At 48.7% G+C, this 21454-nt stretch overlaps 4 protein-coding genes, 1 long non-coding RNA gene and 1 other non-coding gene across 8 annotated transcripts; 1 reads left to right on the forward strand and 5 right to left on the reverse strand.

Moving 5' to 3' along the window:
* Positions 1–183: 183 nt before the first annotated feature.
* LOC101770482 lies at positions 184–2603 on the reverse strand. Its single transcript, XM_004976131.4, has 4 exons — positions 2293–2603; positions 1741–1969; positions 1318–1470; positions 184–949 (listed from the first exon to the last, which is right to left on the reverse strand). The coding sequence occupies exons 1-4, from the start codon at positions 2557–2559 to the stop codon at positions 276–278; spliced, it is 1323 nt and encodes a 440-aa protein (XP_004976188.1). The 5' UTR covers positions 2560–2603; the 3' UTR covers positions 184–275.
* A 1749-nt stretch (positions 2604–4352) lies between these two features.
* TRNAI-AAU lies at positions 4353–4426 on the reverse strand. Its single transcript has one exon. It is a non-coding gene; the product is annotated as a tRNA-Ile (tRNA).
* A 421-nt stretch (positions 4427–4847) lies between these two features.
* On the reverse strand, positions 4848–6576 carry LOC101770894 (peroxygenase). Its single transcript, XM_004976132.2, has 6 exons — positions 6187–6576; positions 5940–6092; positions 5736–5821; positions 5534–5628; positions 5290–5415; positions 4848–5189 (listed from the first exon to the last, which is right to left on the reverse strand). Exons 1-6 carry the CDS (start codon positions 6488–6490, stop codon positions 5039–5041), a joined length of 915 nt encoding a protein of 304 aa, XP_004976189.1. The 5' UTR covers positions 6491–6576; the 3' UTR covers positions 4848–5038.
* Positions 6577–7195: 619 nt separating this feature from the next.
* LOC111258052 lies at positions 7196–8415 on the reverse strand. The gene is made up of 3 exons (XR_002678674.1): positions 8107–8415; positions 7546–7732; positions 7196–7470 (listed from the first exon to the last, which is right to left on the reverse strand). It is a non-coding gene; the product is annotated as an uncharacterized LOC111258052 (long non-coding RNA).
* Positions 8416–11062: 2647 nt separating this feature from the next.
* LOC111257895 (protein PHOSPHATE STARVATION RESPONSE 2-like) lies at positions 11063–14752 on the forward strand. 2 transcript variants are annotated; one of them, XR_002678504.1, is made up of 8 exons: positions 11063–11424; positions 12073–12554; positions 12746–12977; positions 13066–13142; positions 13229–13268; positions 13449–13515; positions 13876–13941; positions 14243–14311. XR_002678504.1 is itself a non-coding variant. In XM_022828226.1 (8 exons), exons 2-8 carry the CDS (start codon positions 12138–12140, stop codon positions 14489–14491), a joined length of 1173 nt encoding a protein of 390 aa, XP_022683961.1. In that variant the 5' UTR covers positions 11063–11424; positions 12073–12137; the 3' UTR covers positions 14492–14752. The 2 variants fall into 2 exon arrangements, 1 of the variants encoding a protein (XP_022683961.1); XM_022828226.1 differs by having other exon boundaries at positions 13851–13941; positions 14243–14752.
* A 307-nt stretch (positions 14753–15059) lies between these two features.
* On the reverse strand, positions 15060–20544 carry LOC101771289 (probable inositol transporter 2). Of its 2 annotated transcripts, XM_004976133.4 has the most exons (7): positions 20049–20544; positions 18903–19101; positions 17479–17549; positions 17038–17373; positions 16837–16944; positions 16035–16643; positions 15440–15943 (listed from the first exon to the last, which is right to left on the reverse strand). In XM_004976133.4, exons 2-7 carry the CDS (start codon positions 19033–19035, stop codon positions 15440–15442), a joined length of 1761 nt encoding a protein of 586 aa, XP_004976190.1. In that variant the 5' UTR covers positions 19036–19101; positions 20049–20544. The 2 variants fall into 2 exon arrangements, with proteins under 2 accessions (XP_022684506.1, XP_004976190.1); XM_022828771.1 differs by lacking the exon at positions 20049–20544 and having other exon boundaries at positions 15060–15943; positions 18903–19035.
* Between the last annotated feature and the right edge of the window lie 910 nt (positions 20545–21454).

Below are 21454 nucleotides of genomic sequence, written 5' to 3' on the forward strand. Positions count from 1 at the left end.
TGAGTTCCTGGCGCTTCTGTCAATGTACTGAACGCAACGTGCTGCCTGTAACGGAATCTGAATTCTCAATCAATCCCGGACAAGGACGAGAACGCTTGGCAAGTGATCTGCAAAACCACCGCACGAGCTACAACCATGTGGATGTCTCGACACTTTGCGAGATGTGTTACTCGAAACAATTAGTGAGACGGGCCGAAGGGCAAAAGAAAATCACTTAATAACATCCAACCGATCAAAGCTTATCGTTCAAGTTCCTCAAGAAGAGTGCACCTCAATCATTCAACCAGCGTGAAACCATTCTTGATGTACGGCAAGCAAGGGAACGGCAGGCCCAGCGCGCGCTCGACCATGTCGGACTTCGACAGGAGCTTGCCGAGAACGAAGTCCCTACGACTAAGCCCCAGGCGCACGCCGCTCGTGATCGCCTTGTCGCGGCAGGCGACGAGGGTGATGTTGCAGAGCCAGGGGACGGCCGCGGTGAAGGCCAGCCCGAAGTGCTGCTTGTACGCCTGGCAGACCTGGGAGACTTGCCTGCCCATGGGAAGTATGCTCTGGAACTGATCCACGCTTTCCGCGTCCGAAGCGGGCAGCTCCGAGTCAGAGTGCAGGTTCACGACCACGGTACCATGATCGGGGTGGACTTTCTTCTCCAGGTTCTTCATGAACGTTCCGTCAACGTCCCAGAGCTTCCTAGGAAATATGTCGTCCCCGTCGTAGGCGTCGATGAAGACGAGATCGTACTGATTGCTGTCGCTGACGATGAAATCCTCGGCATCTGCTATGTGGAGGGAAATGCGGTCGTGGATGCCTCCCCATAACAGATCATCAGCATCGGCGGGCAGCATGGATTCAGATGATAAGCCTTTCACAGATGACATGGGGAAACCCATGGCTTCGATAGAAGCAGAAACAACCACTGGATCAATTTCCACAATGTGGACGGAAGCACCTGAAAGGGGTGAAAGTGAACTATGATCTGGCATTTCAATGCTGTGGACGCCAAAAACATTTGCAGGTATAACTCCATCATCGATGCTATCATGATATGTAAGGCTTAGGCCAAAACCCTCCACAATGATCTGATGACAAGCAGTTTCAGTTTTGCATAGGAGGTGCTTTGTTCTTAAAATTGCTGTCAATTCATGCGCAAGTTAACATATTCTACAGCTAAATTAATCAGGTATAGAGATGCTATCAAACAACCTAAAACGGGAACCAATTCACTTTACTACAGTACACAGAAAACAAGTATCACCAAGTGGGAAATTGCAGTACAAATGTGTTGGTACTAAAAATTGCCGAAGCTTGTGTGTTTACCTCTGAATTTGCTGGCCAAAAACAATGGTAAGCTGCCGCCACCATGGCCGATGCACAGAATTTTCATATTGTCTTGTCCAGATGCTGCTTCGGGGAGATCATAAGCAGAACAAGGAAGTGTTGTCAATCCTGCTGACACCATACTCTTGACATCTGTAGATACAGCACCAGCATCAACAAAACTAGATTGCTTTTGCATCAACACTCTAAACAGCAAGGTGCACGTGAACTTAGCTGCAAAACATATTGTGCAATGATAATATTTAACACTAGCAGTAAAGAAATAATCAGGGCAACCATATTACTGGTATCTTTTGACAGAGTGACTGGTATATGCAAGTTGTACATCAACAGAGAGATGGTGTTAACAGAACAAAATGGACATATATCATGGTCAATGCAGGATGATACAAGTGAACTCACATGGAACAGCTAAAACATGTGGTTGCTGCATCAAGAATAATGATCTCTGACCCGACGTCCTATAGCATGTCATTACTTTTGCGGTGCTTTGCCGTGTATGATCGTTAAAACGCATTACTCGCCACTGGTAGCCTAGTATCTTAAACTGGTCAGCACCCGCTGATTCTGGGTATAATCTTGCATTTCTTTCTTGAAGCCATCTCTCCTTTGCTGGCCAATGCTCAGTAGCCTGACATTGAATAACACGTTGTGTTTTAATGAGCCCCTTTTTACTAAGAAAAGTGAGTCTCAACAAGTTACTAAAATTAGTGCAACAGTGATCTCATAGTAAGTTTCATATCAAAACTCAAACAGAAAATTAGACCATCGCATTCTTTTTTCCTGGAACAAGCAAGAAATACCAAACAGCCAGTCTACTGAGAGAGAAATGAGGACCAATTTGCTAAGTTTAGCAAAAACTTAACTCCCAAATTGGGGAAGTCCTTGTCTTCCGCTAGCATCAGCACAAGCAATGAAGCAATAGCCCAAACAGGAAAGAGAAGCGATAGCTACCGGGCGGGAGGCGGGGTAGGCGGAGACGGAGACGACGCCGTTGCCGCACTCGGAGTGGCGGCGGAAGACGGTCTGCGCCCCCTCGCCAGGACCGTCCTCCTCGCCCCACCACTCCGGGTGGTACGACCAGTCTCCCTCGTCGAGGGAAGGCTTTCTCCGTGCTCCCACGGCGGCTGGGGACGCCGCCACCGCCTCGGCCTCCGCCGCCGACGACGACAGCCGCCGGGCGGCGGCGCGGGTGCATCTCGAAGCCGCCCCTCGCAGCATTGTGCGCGACTCTGTCCTGGAGGACTCGGCGACCCGGAGCAAAAGCCCACAAAGCCACAGGCCCAGTGAGCCCACTGTCATAATTCAAAAATAGGAAGTGTTGCCGGGCCAAAAAGGCAAAATTTTAGAAAAGTAAACAAAGAATGGAAAGCATATCAGTTTCGTAGAAATGCACATACTATATCATTATTCTGTACCGCGAGCAAATTTTTGGAAATCAACACTGCAAAGTACCTTTTGAAAGCAAAGGAATATAATAGCTCTCTTGCTGCCTCTACGGCTCTACGTGATGCTTGCACCTGATCATTCATTTTTTTTTCTATGAAACAGGAGGGTTGACCCCTGCTGGTTAATATATATTAAAGCAGGATATCTCATGAGATAAAGGAAGAAATAAAGAAAATCAAGGATGTTACGATCGGGTCATTATCCATTGATCAAGGGAACAAGCGAATAAGCGATAGACGTCCTACCTCATAGAACCAATCATTCTTTATACAAACGTTTAGCTATTATCAAAGTGAAAAACATGAAACACCGATTTACTTAAAGGAGATTGCAGAGGTCTAAGCACAAAGACTATTTAGTAAACATCGACCATGAGTACCATGATTGTTGTTTCCAAGGATGCAAAACTACACTCATATGGTCATATGAACCTACAGACGAGCTACCAATTCATGAAATTGAGCCTCAATCGTAGTATCACTTCATGAAACTTTCTCGACAAAGAGAGAGCCTCTAGCTAGCCCTCTAGGGCCGGAGTTCCCCTATATTTATATATTTTTTTAATTGGCAAACTAGGGCCCTAGGCATTCCTAGAACAAAATAGCATTCCTGATCTAGGACAGCCAGGTAGGGGCAGGATGCTAGAACAAACGATGGTTGTTTCCAGGGTGAATTATAATTTTTTTTATGTGTTGTTTTTTAGTAAATGCCGATTCAGGAGAGAGCTAGCTAGTTCGACAACGGCAACTGGGCGTGTTTGGGAACACCGTGCTAAACTTTAGCACCTGTTACATCGGATGTTTGGATACCAATTAGGAGTATTAAATATAGTCTAATTACAAAACTAATTGCACAGATGGAGTCTGATGTAACAGGTGCATAAGTTTAGCCTAATTAGTCCATAATTTGACAGTTGCCGTTGTCGAACTATTTGCTAATGATGGATTAATTAGCCTTAATAGATTCGTCTCGCGAATTAGACTCCATCTGTGCAATTAGTTTTGTAATTAGACTCCATCTGTCCTCGTAGGTGCTAAACTTTAGGAGTGTCACATGGGATGTTCAGATGCTAATTAGAAGAACTAAACATGAGCTAATAATAAAACTAATTGCATAGCCCCTGTACTAATTCGCGAGACGAATCTATTGAGCCTAATTAATCCATGATTAGCACATGTTTACTGTAGCAGCACATTATCAAATCATAGACTAATTAGGCTTAATAAATTTGTCTCGCGAATTAGACTCCATCTGTGCAATTAGTTTTGTAAATAGTCTATGTCTAATACTGTAGCAGCACATTATCAAATCATAGACTAATTAGGCTTAATAGATTCGTTTCGCGAATTAGATCCATCTGTGCAATTAATTTTGTAAATAGTCTATATCTAATTAGGACTCCTAATTAGTATCAAACATCCGATGTGACGGGTACTAATCGGACGGGTACTAAACTTTAATCGGACGGGTACTAAACTTTAAGGCAAACACCCCTAAAGCTAAAGTTAACTCTGAAGTAAACCAAAATCAAACAAAAAGAAAAAAATACAAAAATTTAAAAATATTGGCCCATGCAGGTCTCGAACCTGCGACCTTCGCGTTATTAGCACGACGCTCTAACCAACTGAGCTAATAGGCCATTTTATAAACTGGTCTCACATGACATGATATATTGGAAACTATTCTGAGCGCGGAGACCACCGGCACCCGTGCCCCAGAATCGAGACCCGGACGGGCGTTGCGTTGCGTGCGTACGCTTTGAAGTTTGACCATCCGCAGGTCAGGCACGAGTCCTTCAGGGCTGCAACACGGGGCGCACAGCAATGTTAAGGACCTCCCGGAGCCCTGCAGCCACGCGGCCAGCAGACGCAGGGGCAGCCGGGCAGGTCTCGTCGCAAACCTCGTCGCGGCGCGGATGGGGACCGGTCGACACGAGGGGATATCATCAACAGCGACCACGAACCCGGAAAACGTGGTAGAGACGTAGGACTCGTAGTAATCCACAGGCGGAGCACAACACACAGTCGGTGAACCTGGAAAAAGCCCCAGGCGAACTCCTGCGTTGTTATTGACCGATCGACGACGGCTACATGCTGACATGTTGCGACACGTTTGGTGATTATTTACATCCAGAGACGCCGGCGAGCAGAGTGACATGTCCGAGTCTCAGCTACACGCCCATTTCACGCACGCGTGCAGCTCGAACTGGAAGGCGGGCAGAGAGGCAGCCGCATGCAGCCCCCGGACAAGCCTAGGACATCTTGGCGTGCTGCGCGCGCTGCCTCTCGACGTACTCGAAGAGGCTGCCGTCGTACACGCGCCGCATGGCCTCCCGCGACAGGTACCCCTCCTCGTCCCGCGCCAGCACGTACAGGATCGTCCACTCCAGCTTCGCCGCGAACCTACGATCACATAGATGATGATGGCATCAGCCACGAACGAAGGCCTCATCGCTCGTGTCATCTGGGGAAAATCTGGGGGCGTTTCGGTCAGTGGGCTCACCAGCCGTAGAAATCGAACACCTCCCTGAACCCCTCGGTCATCGACCACAGCTCCCTGTAGGTGAGCCGGTCGGGGGAGGTCCGCGCGTACTTGCTGAACATGTTCTCGAAGTTCACCGGCATGAACCTGAACCACCCGCCGTACCCCCGGCAGATTGACATTTGGGGAAATGGTCATAGAGATCAGGTCTTTAATTTGTTCAGTGACTGCAGATGGTAACAGTACCAGAAGAGAAGATCAGTACCTGCCCTCGTTGTCATAGGTCCCGGAGTCGCTGCCGTGCTTGCTCTTGTGGATGTTGTGCACGTAGATCGGGAACAGGGGGGACGGCAGCCAGCCCTGCGGTCACGAATCCCGCGCGGTTAAGGTTCAGATGAAAAGTTACCGTGCCGACGGAACACTTAAAAATTCAGACGAACAAATGGATCTTTGGAGGTGGTACTCACAGGCAGAGTTGCGTAGCTCATGGTCCCGTTCACGATGAGCGCGATCAGGAACGACATGATCATGTTGAATCCGAGCGCGCGGCATCCTATAGACATCGATGTTAATAATGCATCATCGCATCTCTCGATTTCATCAGTGCAGAGATATAAAGAATTACTAGCACATGAACTAGAGGGCCGGGAGATGCAGCCATGGCGTAGTACCTTGGTAGGTCTCCCAGGGGTAGATGATGCCGTTGTCGTCGCGGTCGAAGAAGGCGACGTGCTGCTGCATCACGCTCATGTGGTGGTGCCTGTGTCCGTCCGTGCTGCCGTCAGGGTGGTAGATGTCCGGGACCGCAAGAGCTCGCGCCAAATCTGCCCGTATCAGCCCATCGCCATGGATGAATACATCAGAAATTTTCAAGCTGTTAGATAACGTTAAGGGAACGGAAAGGACACGCCTTCTCACATGGCTTGGGGACGTGCTCCTCGAGGTCGCCGCGGACGGGGCGCATCACGGTCACCGGCGACTGCAGCGCCACGATGGTCTGGGAGTCCTTCCCCTCCGTGGCCGACATGCCGTGGTACACGGCCCCGCCCTTGGCGTCGCCCAGCTCGCCCTTCACGTCCCCGGCGGTCTTATTGTCGCCGGCGTCGTCGCTCCTCACTACGTCCACAGCCTTGGCGCCGTCGCCGTCGTCCTTGCTCCCCTCCGCCGCCCTCGCCGCGGCGCGGTCGGCCTTGCGCGACTGCTTGGTCGTCGCCCCCTGCATCTCCGCGCGCACGACCGGACGGGATCGAAACTAGTGGAATGTGCGTGGTCGGAGTGAGTGAGAACCCAAGACAAAGCTTGCTAGCTAGCTTCCGGTTCCAGCGTAGGGAGTGTCCCCTGCCGCAGGGGACGCGTATATGAAGCGGCTCGGCGGGTCGCGAGACGTGGCGCGGCAGAGGACGCCGCGGCAAGCGACGTGTGGGCGTGCATGGCGCGGGGACCTGCGCGGCCGTAACGTGGCGCGGGACGCCACGCAGCGTGCGAGGCCTCTTCCGGAGGCTTCTGTTGGTGCCGTGAGGCCTGCAGCTCCATGTAGCCAGGTGCCCAGGCATCCCACTTTCAAGAGAAACTAGAGCGTGGGGCTTGCAACTGAATTTGTTTTCACTGCTAGGCTTCCTTTTTCCCAACTTTTATCGCTATGTAAAAAGAAGATTCCCCATCACATCAAACTTATGGTACATGCATGAAGTACTAAATGTAGACGAAATAAAAAACTAATTGTACAGATTTGTTGTACTTTACGAGACGAATCTTTTAAGCCTAATTAGTCAATATTTGGACAATAATTCACAAATACAAACGAAATATTATAGTTGCGCATTTATAACAAAGTGCAAACTTTGTCACTTCTAATTTGCGAACTAAACAAGACCCCAGCTTACCTGGGCGACGATTTGACTCTTTCATACATCTGCCGCCTCGGTAACGTTACAATATATATATATATATATATATATATACACACACATATGCATAGACAGGTACAATGTCTACCAGCATCAGCAGTAGCAACAAGGGTTGTCGAATTAGAGACAAACCAACAAAAACCACCGCTACATTGTAGTACCCTGCATTCCTAGTTTTTTATTACTAAAAATTTATCCCCGCAGAGCTATCGGTGGTTGCAGTAGACAGGAGTGTACAAGCAGCTCTCGGCGTTTTTCACCAGGTCTCGGGGGTATTGCAAACGGGTCCCCAAACCTGTAGCCAAAAGTTTATGGGAATTGGAGGCGAATGGAAATATCTGGAATCGGGGCAAACTGAGGTGAAGCGTACCAAGCTCATAAGCTTTTTGCAGCCACGGCGACAGCAATGTGAGCGGAGATGTTTCTGATGCTGGTGACGGGCACGAAGGTTGATACCTTTCAAGTTTCAATTCTCTCGAGTGACCTGATCAGCTAGTGCTTCCACTATTTAAATGAATAAAACCATCAGATTGCTTCACACCCAACCCTCCAAGTTCCTACACTTCGATAAATAGTATGGTCATAGGCTCCATTAAGAAAGTACTTACAGGCATCAAGAAGCATGTCCTCGTGGACATGGATGGCACAGGGATAACCAGACCAAGACCAAATTTGGTCACATTTTATAAACATGTTATGAAACACAAATCATTTTTTCACTCATGAAGTCTGCATTTCGAATGGTACTGCAGATCTGACTCTGCTCACTTGAGTCCAGTTATATGCTTCTTCAGCAGTACATTCAGAATGCAAAGATGGATTTGACATGCCTTTGTATTTAAATTTTGGAGATGTTATAAGTTAACAAACCACATTTGCAAGACAACACCTCAACATTACAGCCTAGGTAGCAAAAGCTGACAAAAATTACCTCATTGAAGGAAGCCATCGTCTCAACAACATATTTTATGGATGTCCTTCCAACTCCTGATGTTCCAATCAGAACCGTAGGTTCGATGGACTGGAGAATAAATAAAGAAACATTAGTAAGATTTTGATGAACAACCACCAAAATAATAGTTGGACAACCAATCACAACACCAAAAAGATTTTGAGGCATAAGTAAAGGCAGCAGCTCTCATCGTCCTCTGCACTCGGAAGACGCGACTCTTGGAGAGCACGGGTGAGCATGGGAGAGAGGGGGCTCGGGTACGGGAGAGAGGAGAGAGGGGAAGGTACCAGAGAGAGGAGAGGGTAGGTGGGAAAATTAGGTTTTGAATACCAATTGTTGGTCAAATTAATCTTTCCATTTCACTCTTCCACAAAGGGGGGTTTTGGGTACATATGGGCCAACCATGGATTTTTTATTAGAAGCTAAGCAAAGCATCTAAAGAGCATCTAAGTAAATAAAGTGCACACAGGCACATAAATAGATAAATAGCACACCCAACACACACATGACTTAGTCTATCAGTGAGTTTGACAACTCCAGCGCCCACACATTCTTCCTCACACGCGGAGTCCACTTTCGCATGTCATGCCCATACACATCCCCTCAAAGCGGCAGACCTGAGCGGATCATTCGCACCACGAACAATATTCTCCGCTCCCTCCTCTTCCAGACGAGTCTTCCCCCCCACATTTTGGGTTGAAGCTCTCTCCGCTGCGACATACCTCCTCAACATCCTGTGAACCAAGACCCTTGCTTTCTTCACACCGCACGAGGACATACCTCAACATCCTGCCAACCAAGACCCTTGCTTTATCCACACCGCACGATGCCCTATACGGCACATCATCATCCTATGACCATCTTTGCGTCTTTCGCTTCTCAAGTTTGGTAGCCATGATTTTGTTGTAGGTTGCACCAGTTTGAAGGACCATGACGTTCCGGTTCAGGGGGCAGTGACGCCGGTCATCCCCTTCCCGGAGTGTAACTCGATCGATCAGGTCATTCAGCTGAGCCAGTTCCTCGCTGGCCAGGCGCGAAAGCCGCGGGGCAAGATGTCTGCTCAGTCCCTCTTCCATGATCTGCGCGACTGAGACTTCACCGCCGGTGGCGTGCGACTGCAGCAGGGGAAACAACTCACTCACTCTGCCGGCTGATAGCCATCGATCGTGCCAGAAATTTGTTGCCGCTCCATCGTAGACCTTAGAACAGGTGATGGCGCGGTAGAGCGGCAGCAGTTCCTCTAGAACTGCCCAGTGTGCGCCCTTGATGTCGCCTCACAGGTTCACAAGATCGACATGGCTTCGGGCCCAGCGCGCCCAGGACGATCCCTCGGGGTGGTGCAGGCGGTGAAGGAGTTTGAGCAAGAGGCTCTTGTTTTTTATGGTCAGGTCTTTGATGCCGAGTCCTCCTTGTTCTTTGGGCTGGCACGCTTGTTCCCAAGCAACAAGGCATTGAGCGCCGCTGACTGTATCTTCCCCGGACCACAGGAAGCAACGTCGCCGGCGATTGAGAGCGTTAATTGTTCCTGGAGGAAGGAGCAGCACTGACATAGCGTAGGTGAGCTGGCTGTCCATGACGCTATTTATCAACACTGCCCGTCCCATTGGATTGAGCAAGGAGGCGCACCAGCCGCTGAGTTGCCTATCAGCTCGGGCAATGAGAGGGCTGAACGCGGATAGTTTCAGTTTCTCATTGGACACTGGCAGCCCCATATAGGTTTGGGGGAAGTTACCGAGCTGGCACCCAGGAATGCTCTGCAACGCTGGCACCGTTGAGCTGGTAACGTTCATGGACACCATTGTGCTTTTGTTGAAGTTGATGTGCAGCCCTGTGGCTTCGGAGAACAAATCAAGCACCTGCTCCAGCGCCACTAGCCCATCGTGATCTGCCTTGAGGAGAATGAGGGTGTCATCGGCATATTGAAGAACAGGGCATGACTGTCCCGACGCGGCAGGGTGTGAGATCCTTCTATTAACCTTGATCATCTATTGCAGGATGTCCGCGACCAGGAGGAAGAGGTAGGGGGATAGCGGATCCCCCTGCCGTAGGCCTCTTCCACAGGCAAACCACGGACCAGGAACTCCATTCACAAGGACAGCAAGCTTCAAGCTTTGCAGCATGCCCACGATCCATTTGCTCCAGAGGGGTGGGAAGCCGCGCGCGCCCATGATGGCATTGAGGCTGTGCCAATCCACGGAGTCGAATGCTTTGGCAAAGTCGAGCTTCAGAACCAGGGTGGGTAGTTTGCGGGGGTGGTAGCACTGGACGAGCTCCATCGCGTAGATGTAAGTCTCATAAATCGAATGCCCCTTGATGAATCCTGTCTGATCTGGATCAACAAGGCGGGGAATCTGGTGTTGTAGCCGTGTCGTGAGCATCTTAGAGATGATCTTCAGGGAGCAATTTTGCAGGCAGATCGGGCGGTAGTCTCCCGGGGTTGTGGCAGCTGAGTTCTTGGGGATCATGTCGATGAAGGAGCGATTCAGTCGTTCAAGCTCCGCAGTGCCTGCCTGGAATGCCCAGGCCAGCTCCATGACCGCCGGCGCCACCGTGGCCCATGCTGCCGCGTAGAAAGATGGCCCGAAGCCGTCCAGTCTAGGGGAGCTGGCCCTGTTCATCGAGCACACCGCGGCGCGCGCTTCCGGTTCCGTGAACGGCGCCAGCAGAGGCGCCCCATCAACCCGCACCGAGTCGGCGTAGAGCGCCGCGACGTCGATGGAGCCCGGAGTCGCCGTGTGCGCGCTCAGCAGCCCACGGAGGTGGGATGTCAGCGCGTTCGTCTTGGTGCGAGGAGACCACGACGCTGTCAACCTCCAGAGCCCGGATGTTGTTGCGGCGCAGGCGGTGAGTGGCCTGCGCATGGAAGAAGCTAGTGTTCGCGTCTCCTTCTCGTATGGCGCGGTGCTTCCCGCGTTGCTTCCAGTATGACGAGATGGTATCTACCTCCCAAATCCCCCGGGATACCCTTCATCCTATTCTTTTTGTTTCCCTTCTCCGCTTCCTTTGACCTGCAGCAGGCAGCTGCTCCGGCATTTTTTATCGTCTTAGATTTTGTCTCGCCCTCTTTGTCTCTCCGCGTCGTCGCCTGCTAATCCAATGCTGTCATCGCGCTCGTCTCATAGACATCACGATCCGATGTCTTTGTTTCTTCCGTTTATTTTAGGCGAAACCGATGGTACCGTAGTATATGATATAGCTGCGCCTGCTTCGCGTGTCCAAGGCTCGCCTGAATCGGTGAATCCAAGGGAAATCGCAGGTTTTCGCGACCAATTCGTCTCGTTTGCTGGCTGTTCGAAGGTGAGATTCCTTTCATAGATTTCACCCGTGATATATCAAGTTCTTGCCACTTTTCTCTTGTACAGATTTTTTTTTTATCGGTGATCAGTTTTAGGACTGCTTCTTTTTCTTTTCGTTGCGTGTGTCATCTTAAAAACTCGTAATCTCTCATTTTTCATCCCCTCACGTTCTCAACTTTGCGCAATTCAAGCACGGATGACTTGCCGCGTTCATTCTTTGCAGCAAGGCTTCCCTTTTCTGCACAGCCTATGCAATTTTAGCAAGGTACTCTGTAGCTGGCTTTCCCCTCTCTGTACTCTGAAACTGAACTCCATAAACTTTCTTTTTTTTTTGAAAAGTAAGTCCATAAACTTTCATCTTAGGAAAATCTGCTATAAATATGACAATTTGTGCATAAACACCATGTACTGGTTAACTGGTACATGCCGGAAACTTATCCAGTTCTATCTTCTCAATAATTTGTACCACTCATCACAGTTATCATGCTGACTCCAGTCATCTACTACCCTAAATTTGATTGAAGGCTTGATAACTGAATTCAGGCACACGGTAGTCGAAAGCCAGATTTACAAAATTTCCAGTACCAAAGCTCTACAAATGTTTTCCTCCTAGAACTTGAAGTTCTGAACATGTGCGTTGTTTTTGCAGATGGAGAACTAACTAGCAGTCACCAGTCAAATGCCATTTCTTACAAGTCCTTGTATCCTCATGATATGGCTCTACAGTCTTTGCCTGCTAGTACCGGGGCACCTTGTTCAACATCTGTGGCATCATCTTCCAGTACTTTCTCCACGGTTATTGTACATGGGCGTTTTCCTAATGTGACACCATCAATTGTTCATTCTTTGAATGCTGAAATCTGGTCCTCTGACCCAATATCCTATTCTGGAGTATCAGAACAACCTTTAGGGGGTAATTACCCTGTACTACCTGCTGAAGCAACACATTCTGCGGACCAACTTGGTGATTTACTGAATAACAATGACATTGGTGTTGAGAAACAGCCAGATTGTGGTTCTGTTAGAGAACCTAATGAATCTGACGACAGAGATGAATGGTTAAGATGCTTGGTGACTGGACGTTTGGATGATATTATTACTGCTGACATGACTTTGAACTATCCACAAATGGTAATTTAGCTCAAAAGAAGTAGTGAGTAGTGACTAGTGATGTAATGTTTACTTGATCATGGAAACTGAGACTGGCATTGGACATGTTATTTAAATTGTTAGGTAGTTGGCCCCATATATTTCTGGAACAGTTCCATGTTATGTTCCTTGATATGCTCAAGTTAGAGCTGACATGTTTCCTTTTTACACAGGCTGAATCTGCACCAGATTCCTCATATCTAAATTCTGAGACACGGCAGGATGAGCACATAATCCATCAATTAGTTTCAGTTCCTACAATTCCTGGGCAGTTGTATCCTACTGTTTCTCCTCCAGCAACTATAAATGTCCATTCACCCCTCAGGACCAAGGTGCGAAGACGATGGACTACGGAAATGCATGATCGTTTCGTAGATGCCGTCAACCAGCTCGGTGGCTGTGAAAGTAAAATCTCAGCACTGTGATCACCTCTATCCTCGTCCACAGTACAGTAGGTTTCCTATTGCCTCTCATTATCTTTGAACAAATGCAGATGCTAAACCTAAAGCCATTCTTGACATCATGAATGTTGAAGGTCTGACACGTGAGCAGGTGAAAAGCCACTTGCAGGTATGCTCACCTCCAAAATGAAATTAGTAGCGCAACAATAGTTTCTGTTTTAAAAGTTTGCTAATTAAAGGCAATGCTCAAGGCAGAAATATAAATTGGCTCAAGTTAGGCATCGCCCATCTGAAGGTCAGCTATCGATGGTTGTTCAAACCAGTACTTTTCACTTGCTTGAATTATTTTACTGTTTCCCATCATTATCAGCACCGTGTAATTTAGTATTTTGTATGTGTTATACATTCTTTCGTTCTCAAAGAAATACTTGCACTCAAGTCCCATATTTATCCAGTTGTTCGTTGCATTGACCAGTTGCAGGCACATCAGTAGATACGGCGACGTCTAATGAAGGCATACCTTCAGCTTCAGATGTACAAATGTGAGTTACAATTTCGTCTCCATGTGCAAGCCTATTTTATTTTTATACTGTTGCTGGTGCAAGAGTAGCTTCTTAAGCATCAATGAAGAAACCTAAGCTTTTGAAAGTAATCATTTGGCATGCTTCTACTGATACCAATTGAATGACTCAACTCAACTCTTTGTTCTGATGGCTGGTGTTTTCAGTAGCCAAATACTCTTGTCCTTTCAAGATGCATACCCCTAGCCTTATTTTCTTCACCCTGGAAAATCTCACTGCTTGTTTAATGCCACTTTAATCAAGGATCGTTAGTTGCACAGAAAAAAATATGTGACTATTTAAGTTTTGTTTGGCAGACGCATTCAAGAATTTGCATTACAGGTGCAGATAGAATTTCAGAAGAAACTTCACGAGATGGTAGAGAGGACACGTCGTGATTTACTCGAGGTACACTTTCATTGAGTTTACTTTGAATGTTAATCTTCTATTACATTTGGGCTATCTACATAATCTTTTATGTAATGCTTTTGACTCTCTAAAGGTAATATAATCTTACAGTTAACCACTAAATTATATCACCGTGCATTCGAGATAGGTTCTAACAGTGCATTATTATGTGGTGTCATATGTTCAAAAGTACATATTAATGATAATCAATATTGGGAGTTTGGGACACGCCTTTCATCTTGGCATGTGCACGAGATAAGAAATCTTATCCCCAATGCATTCGGTGCTTGTTGTGCCATAGATTCACAGAAGCGTACTAGAGAAACATGTGATGAGTCTACACGAGCTCGAGGAGCGGCAGAATCTCAACACAGACCGCAGCATATTGCATCTTCTTCCCAGTCCAGCAGCGGGAGCAGCCGCCCCTCCTTCAGCTCTGTCGGCAGGGGGCTCCATAGGGGTGTGCGGCGAGGGAAGCAGAACTGCAGCATTGGTTGAAGATGTCCAGGCGTCAGAGGCTGGCTCACTTAGCAACAAGGCAGGAGCATGACTGCATGACCATCTGTTGATCCAGTCTTCCATGCCTGTTTCTACCTGGTGTTTTATCTTTTGCGTCTGTAAATAACAGTAGAACGAGTGAAAACAGTGAGGCGTAGATACGCCTACGTTTAGCATCAGTTGGTAGCATGAGCTTTTGAACCCTGCAATAAGGATCTGTATACAATGATCTGAAGAATCACCTGTTGCAGTACCGGCATTTCACTCCAGATGCACAACCTGTACCCATGGTAACGATATTGATGTTTATGTACTTTGATGCTGAGTACTAAACTGGTGAAGTGAGACAGAAACGGGCCAATTTGGTGAAATGGGTTGTGGTTATCCTTATATGAACGTGTAAAGTAGGATGCCAGTCTGGAAAGGCTACCTAGAGTGGTCACTGAAAGTTGCAAGGAAGTCTAACTGGATTAGTTTCACTGCAATAGGGGGTGTTTGGTTCCACCTCTTTTAGCTGCTAAACTGCCAAACATCCTTGCTAAAACTTGCTAAAGTTGAGTTGCTAAAGTTTAGCACTTTAGCAAGTTTTTGGTTGCTAAAACTTGCTAAAAGGTGAGCTGGACAACATATATCCCTCATTTATTGCTTGTCTCCCCCCTCCTGCGCACCTTTAATAAGGGTAGATAGGTCTTTTTACAACTCATTAAATACCTTTTAGCAAGAATCTACACAGCTTTTGCTAAAATTTAGCAACTAAAGTTTAGCAAGAGGAAACAAACATGCCCTTGGTACACGATACGCTTGTCTGTTTCAAGCAGACAATGACAGGGCAAACTGCATACGCATTTAGGCTTGTAGTCACATTTTCATTTTCATAACTGGAGTTTGACCAATTCCTCATCTTTTACTTCTTGGAAATCTAGAAGAGATCAACAGACAACCTATTATTAACTACGAATTATTGCTACCTGGATCTAGATGGACGCAACTCATGGGAATTTCATGGTGCACTGAGGCCGATCTCACGGTTTTTTCCCGGCCCGACGTCGCCGACGCCGTGATACCTCTTCCATGGCTTGTAGTCCTTCCGCTCCAGCATCCTCTCCACCTCCTCGAACTGCAGGCCCTTGGTCTCCGGCACGGTGAAGAAGACGATGACGAGCGCCAGGGAGGAGACTCCGCAGAAGAGGAAGAAGGTGGCCGCCGTGCCGAGCGCCTTGGTCAGGGACAGGAACGTCTGCGTGACGATGAGGTTGGAGACCCAGTTGGCCACGGCCGCGATGCCGCCGCAGATGCCCCTGAACCGCAGCGGGTAGATCTCCGAGTTGACGATCCACGGCACCGTGCCCATGCCGGGGGAGTAGGAGACGATGTACGCGCCCAGGCCGATCAGCGCCAGCCACCCGAAGTTGTTCGGGCACCCCTCCGTGTAGAACTCCCGATGGCCCGCGCGGCACGTCCGCCGCGACGCGTCGTTCAGCGCCAAGCACGCTCCCGGAAGCAGCTGCAAGTCCGACGAGATCACCATTAGCGATTCCGGCAAGATGGGAATGGAGACTTGAAATTAAAAAAAAATGTTGCAATGAAAGGCTTGCCTTGTCTCCCTGGTGAGCGCAGAAGCCGCAAGTGGAGGCGGCCTTGAGGCAGTTCACGCAGCTCCAGCGGACGTTCGGGTTGAACCCGGGGCACGCCTGGGTCTGGTTCGCGAGCAGCCGGGTCTCCAGGTCGCTGACGGGCGGGGCGTGGTGCGCGGCGCCCAGGAACGTGCCGCCGAGCACGGCGAGCCACACGATGATGCCGACCAGGCTGATGAGCATTAGGCGCCTCCGGCCGGCCCTGTCCACGAAGAACATGCTCACGACCGAGCCGATGGCGTTCAGGCCCGAGGTGATGAGGGAGAGCGCCATGGCCGTGTTGTTGGACGCGAAGCCGGCCAGCTGCACGATCGTCGGGCTGTAGTACATGACGGTGTTGATGCCCACGAACTGCTGCGCGACCTGGACGATGACGCCGGCCATCAGCCCCCGCCGGACGACCTTGCTGCCGAGCGCCTTCCTCAGCTTGCCAATCAGGCCCTGCTCGCCGATGGAACCCTCAAGCCGCACCTCTTCTTCGACAGACTGGCGCATGGCGTCAATCTCTTGCTCGACCTCATTCGCAGGGTAAATCTTCCGCAAGATTGATTCAGCTTCCTCTTTCCTACCCTGGTTGTTTCACCAAGAGAGAAAAGCTTCAAAGTAGTTTCCCTTTTTCTTTTTCAGCAAAATCATTTTTTATCTTGGCAGTGACAATTTACTACATTACTACATAGTAGATAGTACAGACAGCAGTATAGTATTTGGATCCTAAGATGATTACTGCATATGAACTACTTTTTGTGCATAAACACACACCAACCTTCCTGTAAAGCCACCTTGGTGATTCTGGCAGCATCAGCATCAGTATGAACTGGACCAGGGCAGGAACCCCTGCAATGCCAAGCATCCACCTCCAGGTTCCTGGCACCTGACACGAGTCATGGAGATAACGTAAATGCAACTCCTTGCCAAAATAAAGGTTTCCCAAATTTGTAGAAGATGACGAGTGTAATGTCAGTACCTTAGTGAAGGCTAGATTAATGAGGTATGCCAAGAACTGGCCACCAGTGATGAGAAGACCATTTGTGCTCACAAGAGCACCTCTGATCCTAGCAGGCGAGGCTTCAGAGATGTACAGAGGAGCTGTCATGGAAGCCATTCCAACACCAAGACCAACAAAGACCCTCCCAACAATGATTACTGTAGGTGTTGGGGAAAAGGCCATGATCACAGCACCTCCAAAGAACAGGGCATCAGCAATTATGATGGAAGGCCTCCTTCCAAACTTGTCATTCATCCAGCCACCAAATGCAGCTCCAACTATAGCTCCAGCAACGGCCATACTCACTATTGTTTCCTGTTATGTGTAATAAACCGAGACATCACATGTTAGTCTCATACTTCTCTTTCTTTCTGAAGAAAAACATGTTAGCCCCATACTTGAACCAGAGAGAGGCCGTACCCTTAATACAGTGCTCTTTTCCACCGCAGCGAAATCATCTCGAATGTACAAAAGTGCTCCAGATATGACACCTAGCAGAGCATAATTGTTAACAGGATGACAAATTAATCAGCTAGATTATGAACTTCTAAAGTATGTAAGTGGGATGAACATGGCTAGCAGGAAATTAAATCAGAATGCCTAAACATTTTAGAAGCATATATGCACTGAATGCACCACAATATTAATAGGGCGCTGCTAGCGCCCGGACGTCCGATGGAAACTTCCATCGGACGCTCCATTGCAACATTCAAAAACAACATCTGCAACATCGAAAGTACGAGGTTGCAACATTGAAAAATATGCGAAAAATCGTTCAATGTAAACATCGTTTCTGATTAAAAAATTTCCCACCGCAACATCAAGCGCATGTTTCATGCAACATCTAGATCTACTTTGCAACATCAACATGAAATTCTTGCAACATTTTTCTGAAACATCCGAAACACGTGAAACATACACTTGCAACATGCAGAAACATCTCATCGGCCATGGAGACCACTTCCCGCCACGCGCGCCCATGGCTATCGGCCTCGCTCACTGACAGCCTCGCCGCGCCATGCGTCATGCCGGGAGGCGGCGGACGGTGACGCAGAGGAGGTTGGGGCCACGCCCGAGAGGATGCGGATGACAAGCTCCAGGCGCGGGGGCCTCCATGGCCGGCGAGGCGGGGGGCGATCCGGGCACGGCGAGGTGCCTCCATGGCTGGTGGGGCGGGGGCGAGCTTCGGGGCACAACGACCTCCATAGCCGGCAGGGTGGGGGCGAGGTCCAGGCGCGGTGCCCGCCATAGCCGGTGTGGCGAACTCCAAGGAGAAAGCAGAGCAGGAGTGAAGGATTTTGGGGGAAAGTATAGCAAGCAACCTAGCATGCAGCACTGCAGCAAATAGATAACTCTCGATCGGACTTGAGCTTGCAACTAGCTTGGTTGAAATGATACTTTGGGTCCATCGCCCTTACGCCGTTTGAGTGGACCTGAGCGTCCAATATTTTTCCGTCCGCGTCGGACATAGGATGGTTAGCATTACCGATATTAACATCATCGTGATATAGTTATGAAGTAAAAGGAGAATTTCCTGGAACCTCGTTTTCGTGAGAAATTCAAGGTGCTCAACAAAAACAGTTCTTTTTTTAAAAGTAAAAAGGTAAAATGTCACTAAGAAAGAGAGACTGAACAACTAGTGATGTTGAAGTTGAAACTATATTATTTTCCCTCCAGAATACAGGCATATTATTTGGCGCATTAACTGTATTTCAATTCAAAATACTAAAATTGCATTTGTGAAAGAGAAGCCAAAGGAGCAGATTGAAACATGCATTAGCTATGCACCGCTATCTATCAAGTCAAAAGATTAGATTGTTTTGTCTGCTATCATGTTCAGATACCTGTATCATATCCGAAAAGAAGACCACCGATGCCAGCAGACAGGACAAGCTGGAGGATATAAGGTTGTGTCCATGTCAGCCGCAAGCACTCCTTAAATTCTGCCTTATCTGCTACATTCACACCACCCTCCATTGCGTCCAAGTGCCTTTACACACTGACGTAGGTTCAGATGTACTTGGTCAGTGGTCACGCACTTCACTGCATCGTTAAAACAGAAATTCACTGGAGTTAGCACGAAGATACAGGCTCTAGGAAATTCTGCTGGAAGAGCATATTACAAAAGTTGCTCAGTACGGCAAGCATCAGAATTTTTTATGTCGTTGTTCCTTCAAAAAAAAAAGAATTTTTTATGTCAGAAAATACAAATTTCCGAGCATCAACATCAGTCAGAACATATCCAAAAAAATTGATGCGGGAGAAGGAAAGAAGGGAATATCTCGTCAAAAGCTATCAGCCCTCTAGTGTAAATGTCGTGAAAGCATTGCGAAAGTTCCCATCAGGCTTATCCAAATCAAAAGGCGTGGAATCTTATCCCAATGCCTTTGCATGAAGAACAAAGAATATGTTCTAGCTTATGTCCTCAAGCCATAATCATATCTTTTGGAATTGCACACTCAGCATTGAGCATTGCATAGAACTAGTAATGCCCCAAAACCAATGCTGACTTGAAACACGCGTGATCTTACCCAACCATTGCGAAAGGGGAAAAAAATTCAAAATCAGATCAAATCTCCAGTGACGGAGCTAGTAAGGGGGGCCATGGCCCCCTCATGCATTCATGCTCCATGTACTACACCCTTGTACACACATACACACACGTGAATTTGCTATGTCGATTTGGCTTGGATTGTCGAAGTGTTATAAAAATGTTACTAGGTAGCCTGTCTCTGTATGATTTGTGTGCAATCTTCGTCTGAAACCGACCTCGAACGGCAGGATCTGCAGAGGGAACCCTCACACTGAACCCAACAACAACATCGCTTAATCCCCGTGAATCCCTTCCACAATCTTGACGAGAGGAGAAACGAATGAAATGGAAACCCCGCAAAATAAATCCGCAACCTCTCCGCGCCGAGGGAGGACGAGGACGACGAGAAGGAGGAGAAACGAATGCATGCAGGGGCAAGGCAAGCCAGGAACCTCACCGAGAGACAAAGCGAGCGAGCAAAACCCCGCCGTCGAGTCGAGAGCCGCGCCCGCGCCGCCCAGCAGCGAAGTGCCCCCGACCCACCCAGCCCCCAGGGACGAGGAGGAGTCGATGACGAACGAGTCGGCCAAGTGACAGCGACGTCGCACGGCCGCGCAGCGCCTCGCCTGGATTTATTGCGGGCGCCGCGACGCCTCCTCCTCGCGCACTCGCACGCGGGGGGGTTCAATGCTGGGCGCGCGCCTGCCAGTCGAGTCGCGGCGGGGGTGCGCCTACGCACGGCGATGGCGATGGCGATGGCGATGCGATCCCGGCCGTACGAGCCCGAGTTGCGCGTGCGCGGAGGGAGGGCTCGGCTCGCCCGTCTGGCTGGTGTCTGCGGTTTGCCTGTCGTTCCCGCCCGCCTCGCGGCTACAAGCGCTGCGCGGTTGTTCGCTGCCGCCGCGAACCGCGCGGGATCCCTTGGACTCGCGCTCCTCCGTTCTACAGGCCGCCGGCGCGGGCGAACTAACAACTACTGAGTCTGAGGCGCGCGTGTCAGGGCCGGGGCTCGGGATGCCAAACCGTGGCGCGCTGGCGCGGGTGATGGCCTGATGGGTGGTGCTGGTGCGGCAGTTTGTTGCACGCAGGTTCCCCGGATCGGAATCAGGCCTCCGTTTCTTTCGAAAAGGCAAAGGGAATCGGGTCCCAGGAACCGGAACTAGGAAGATTCGGGTGCCGAGTGCCGACCTGCTAAAGATAGCGTGTTCTGTTGCTTGGATCCGTCTGGAAGCACGAGAAAAACGTAACCGTCGAGGTTTTGTGTCATCCGTTCTCTGGTGAAAGAGTCGAGGTCTCACGAATCTTACCTACTTTTTATAGGTATATACTTTACGAACAACATTCGTAACAGTTACTATGACCAAGTAGAAGTTTATTAGGCCCCACTCACACGTATCTGAATCCTACGAGCTACGATGACGTTCAATTCTACCTCAATTCCCACGCGTTCTACTTTAGGATGTAGCGCTTCCAACTTCCCTCCGTTTGAAATTCGTAGCATTTGACAAAAAAATTACTTTATTAATATTCTTTTTTTAAAAAAGAAAAGTGGCACTAGTTCATTGGCCAACAAGATTTGACCCTTAAATGAAATACTCAATCTAATCTAGATGGAATTAGTAGAAATAAAAAAGAGCAAATGACACAAAGGAGCCGCTAAATCTGTCCAAAACCAAACAGATTAGACTAAACAATTCCTCGTCAAGTTTATATAACCTGAAGGCAAAGGTTTAGTGGAAAACGATTGCATAGTGAACTAGTATCATCTGGAGTTAGCTAGGCGCCACTCGGTCAAAAGACTCCAAAGACATCGATGCTCAAGTATTTGGGATCAACTACGTTCATAGCTTTTCGAAGTTCGGT

The sequence above is a fragment of the Setaria italica genome, chromosome VII, assembly GCF_000263155.2.
Source record: "Setaria italica strain Yugu1 chromosome VII, Setaria_italica_v2.0, whole genome shotgun sequence".
Classification (NCBI taxonomy): domain Eukaryota; kingdom Viridiplantae; phylum Streptophyta; class Magnoliopsida; order Poales; family Poaceae; genus Setaria; species Setaria italica.

What these genes read in the sequence shown, in the direction of transcription:
- LOC101770482 (XM_004976131.4), bottom strand. Translation starts at nt 2,559, where the DNA reads ATGCTGCGAGGGGCGGCTTCGAGATGCACCCGCGCCGCCGCCCGGCGG. An exon ending in ACATGTTTTAGCTGTTCCAT is followed by an intron (nt 1,471 to 1,740) that starts GTGAGTTCACTT and finishes CTGTATCTACAG; the next exon opens with ATGTCAAGAGTATGGTGTCA. An exon ending in TTTGGCCAGCAAATTCAGAG is followed by an intron (nt 950 to 1,317) that starts GTAAACACACAA and finishes CACCCCTTTCAG; the next exon opens with GTGCTTCCGTCCACATTGTG.
- LOC111257895 (XM_022828226.1), top strand. Translation starts at nt 12,138, where the DNA reads ATGGCTCTACAGTCTTTGCCTGCTAGTACCGGGGCACCTTGTTCAACA. An exon ending in TAGGCATCGCCCATCTGAAG is followed by an intron (nt 13,269 to 13,448) that starts GTCAGCTATCGA and finishes TGCATTGACCAG; the next exon opens with TTGCAGGCACATCAGTAGAT. An exon ending in TCAGCTTCAGATGTACAAAT is followed by an intron (nt 13,516 to 13,850) that starts GTGAGTTACAAT and finishes TTTGTTTGGCAG; the next exon opens with ACGCATTCAAGAATTTGCAT.
- LOC101770894 (XM_004976132.2), bottom strand. Translation starts at nt 6,490, where the DNA reads ATGCAGGGGGCGACGACCAAGCAGTCGCGCAAGGCCGACCGCGCCGCG. An exon ending in CCCCTGGGAGACCTACCAAG is followed by an intron (nt 5,822 to 5,939) that starts GTACTACGCCAT and finishes CGATGTCTATAG; the next exon opens with GATGCCGCGCGCTCGGATTC. An exon ending in GTGTTCGATTTCTACGGCTG is followed by an intron (nt 5,190 to 5,289) that starts GTGAGCCCACTG and finishes ATGTGATCGTAG; the next exon opens with GTTCGCGGCGAAGCTGGAGT.
- LOC101771289 (XM_022828771.1), bottom strand. Translation starts at nt 19,035, where the DNA reads ATGGAGGGTGGTGTGAATGTAGCAGATAAGGCAGAATTTAAGGAGTGC. An exon ending in TCTTTTCGGATATGATACAG is followed by an intron (nt 17,550 to 18,902) that starts GTATCTGAACAT and finishes ATGCTCTGCTAG; the next exon opens with GTGTCATATCTGGAGCACTT. An exon ending in TTAATCTAGCCTTCACTAAG is followed by an intron (nt 16,945 to 17,037) that starts GTACTGACATTA and finishes GACTCGTGTCAG; the next exon opens with GTGCCAGGAACCTGGAGGTG.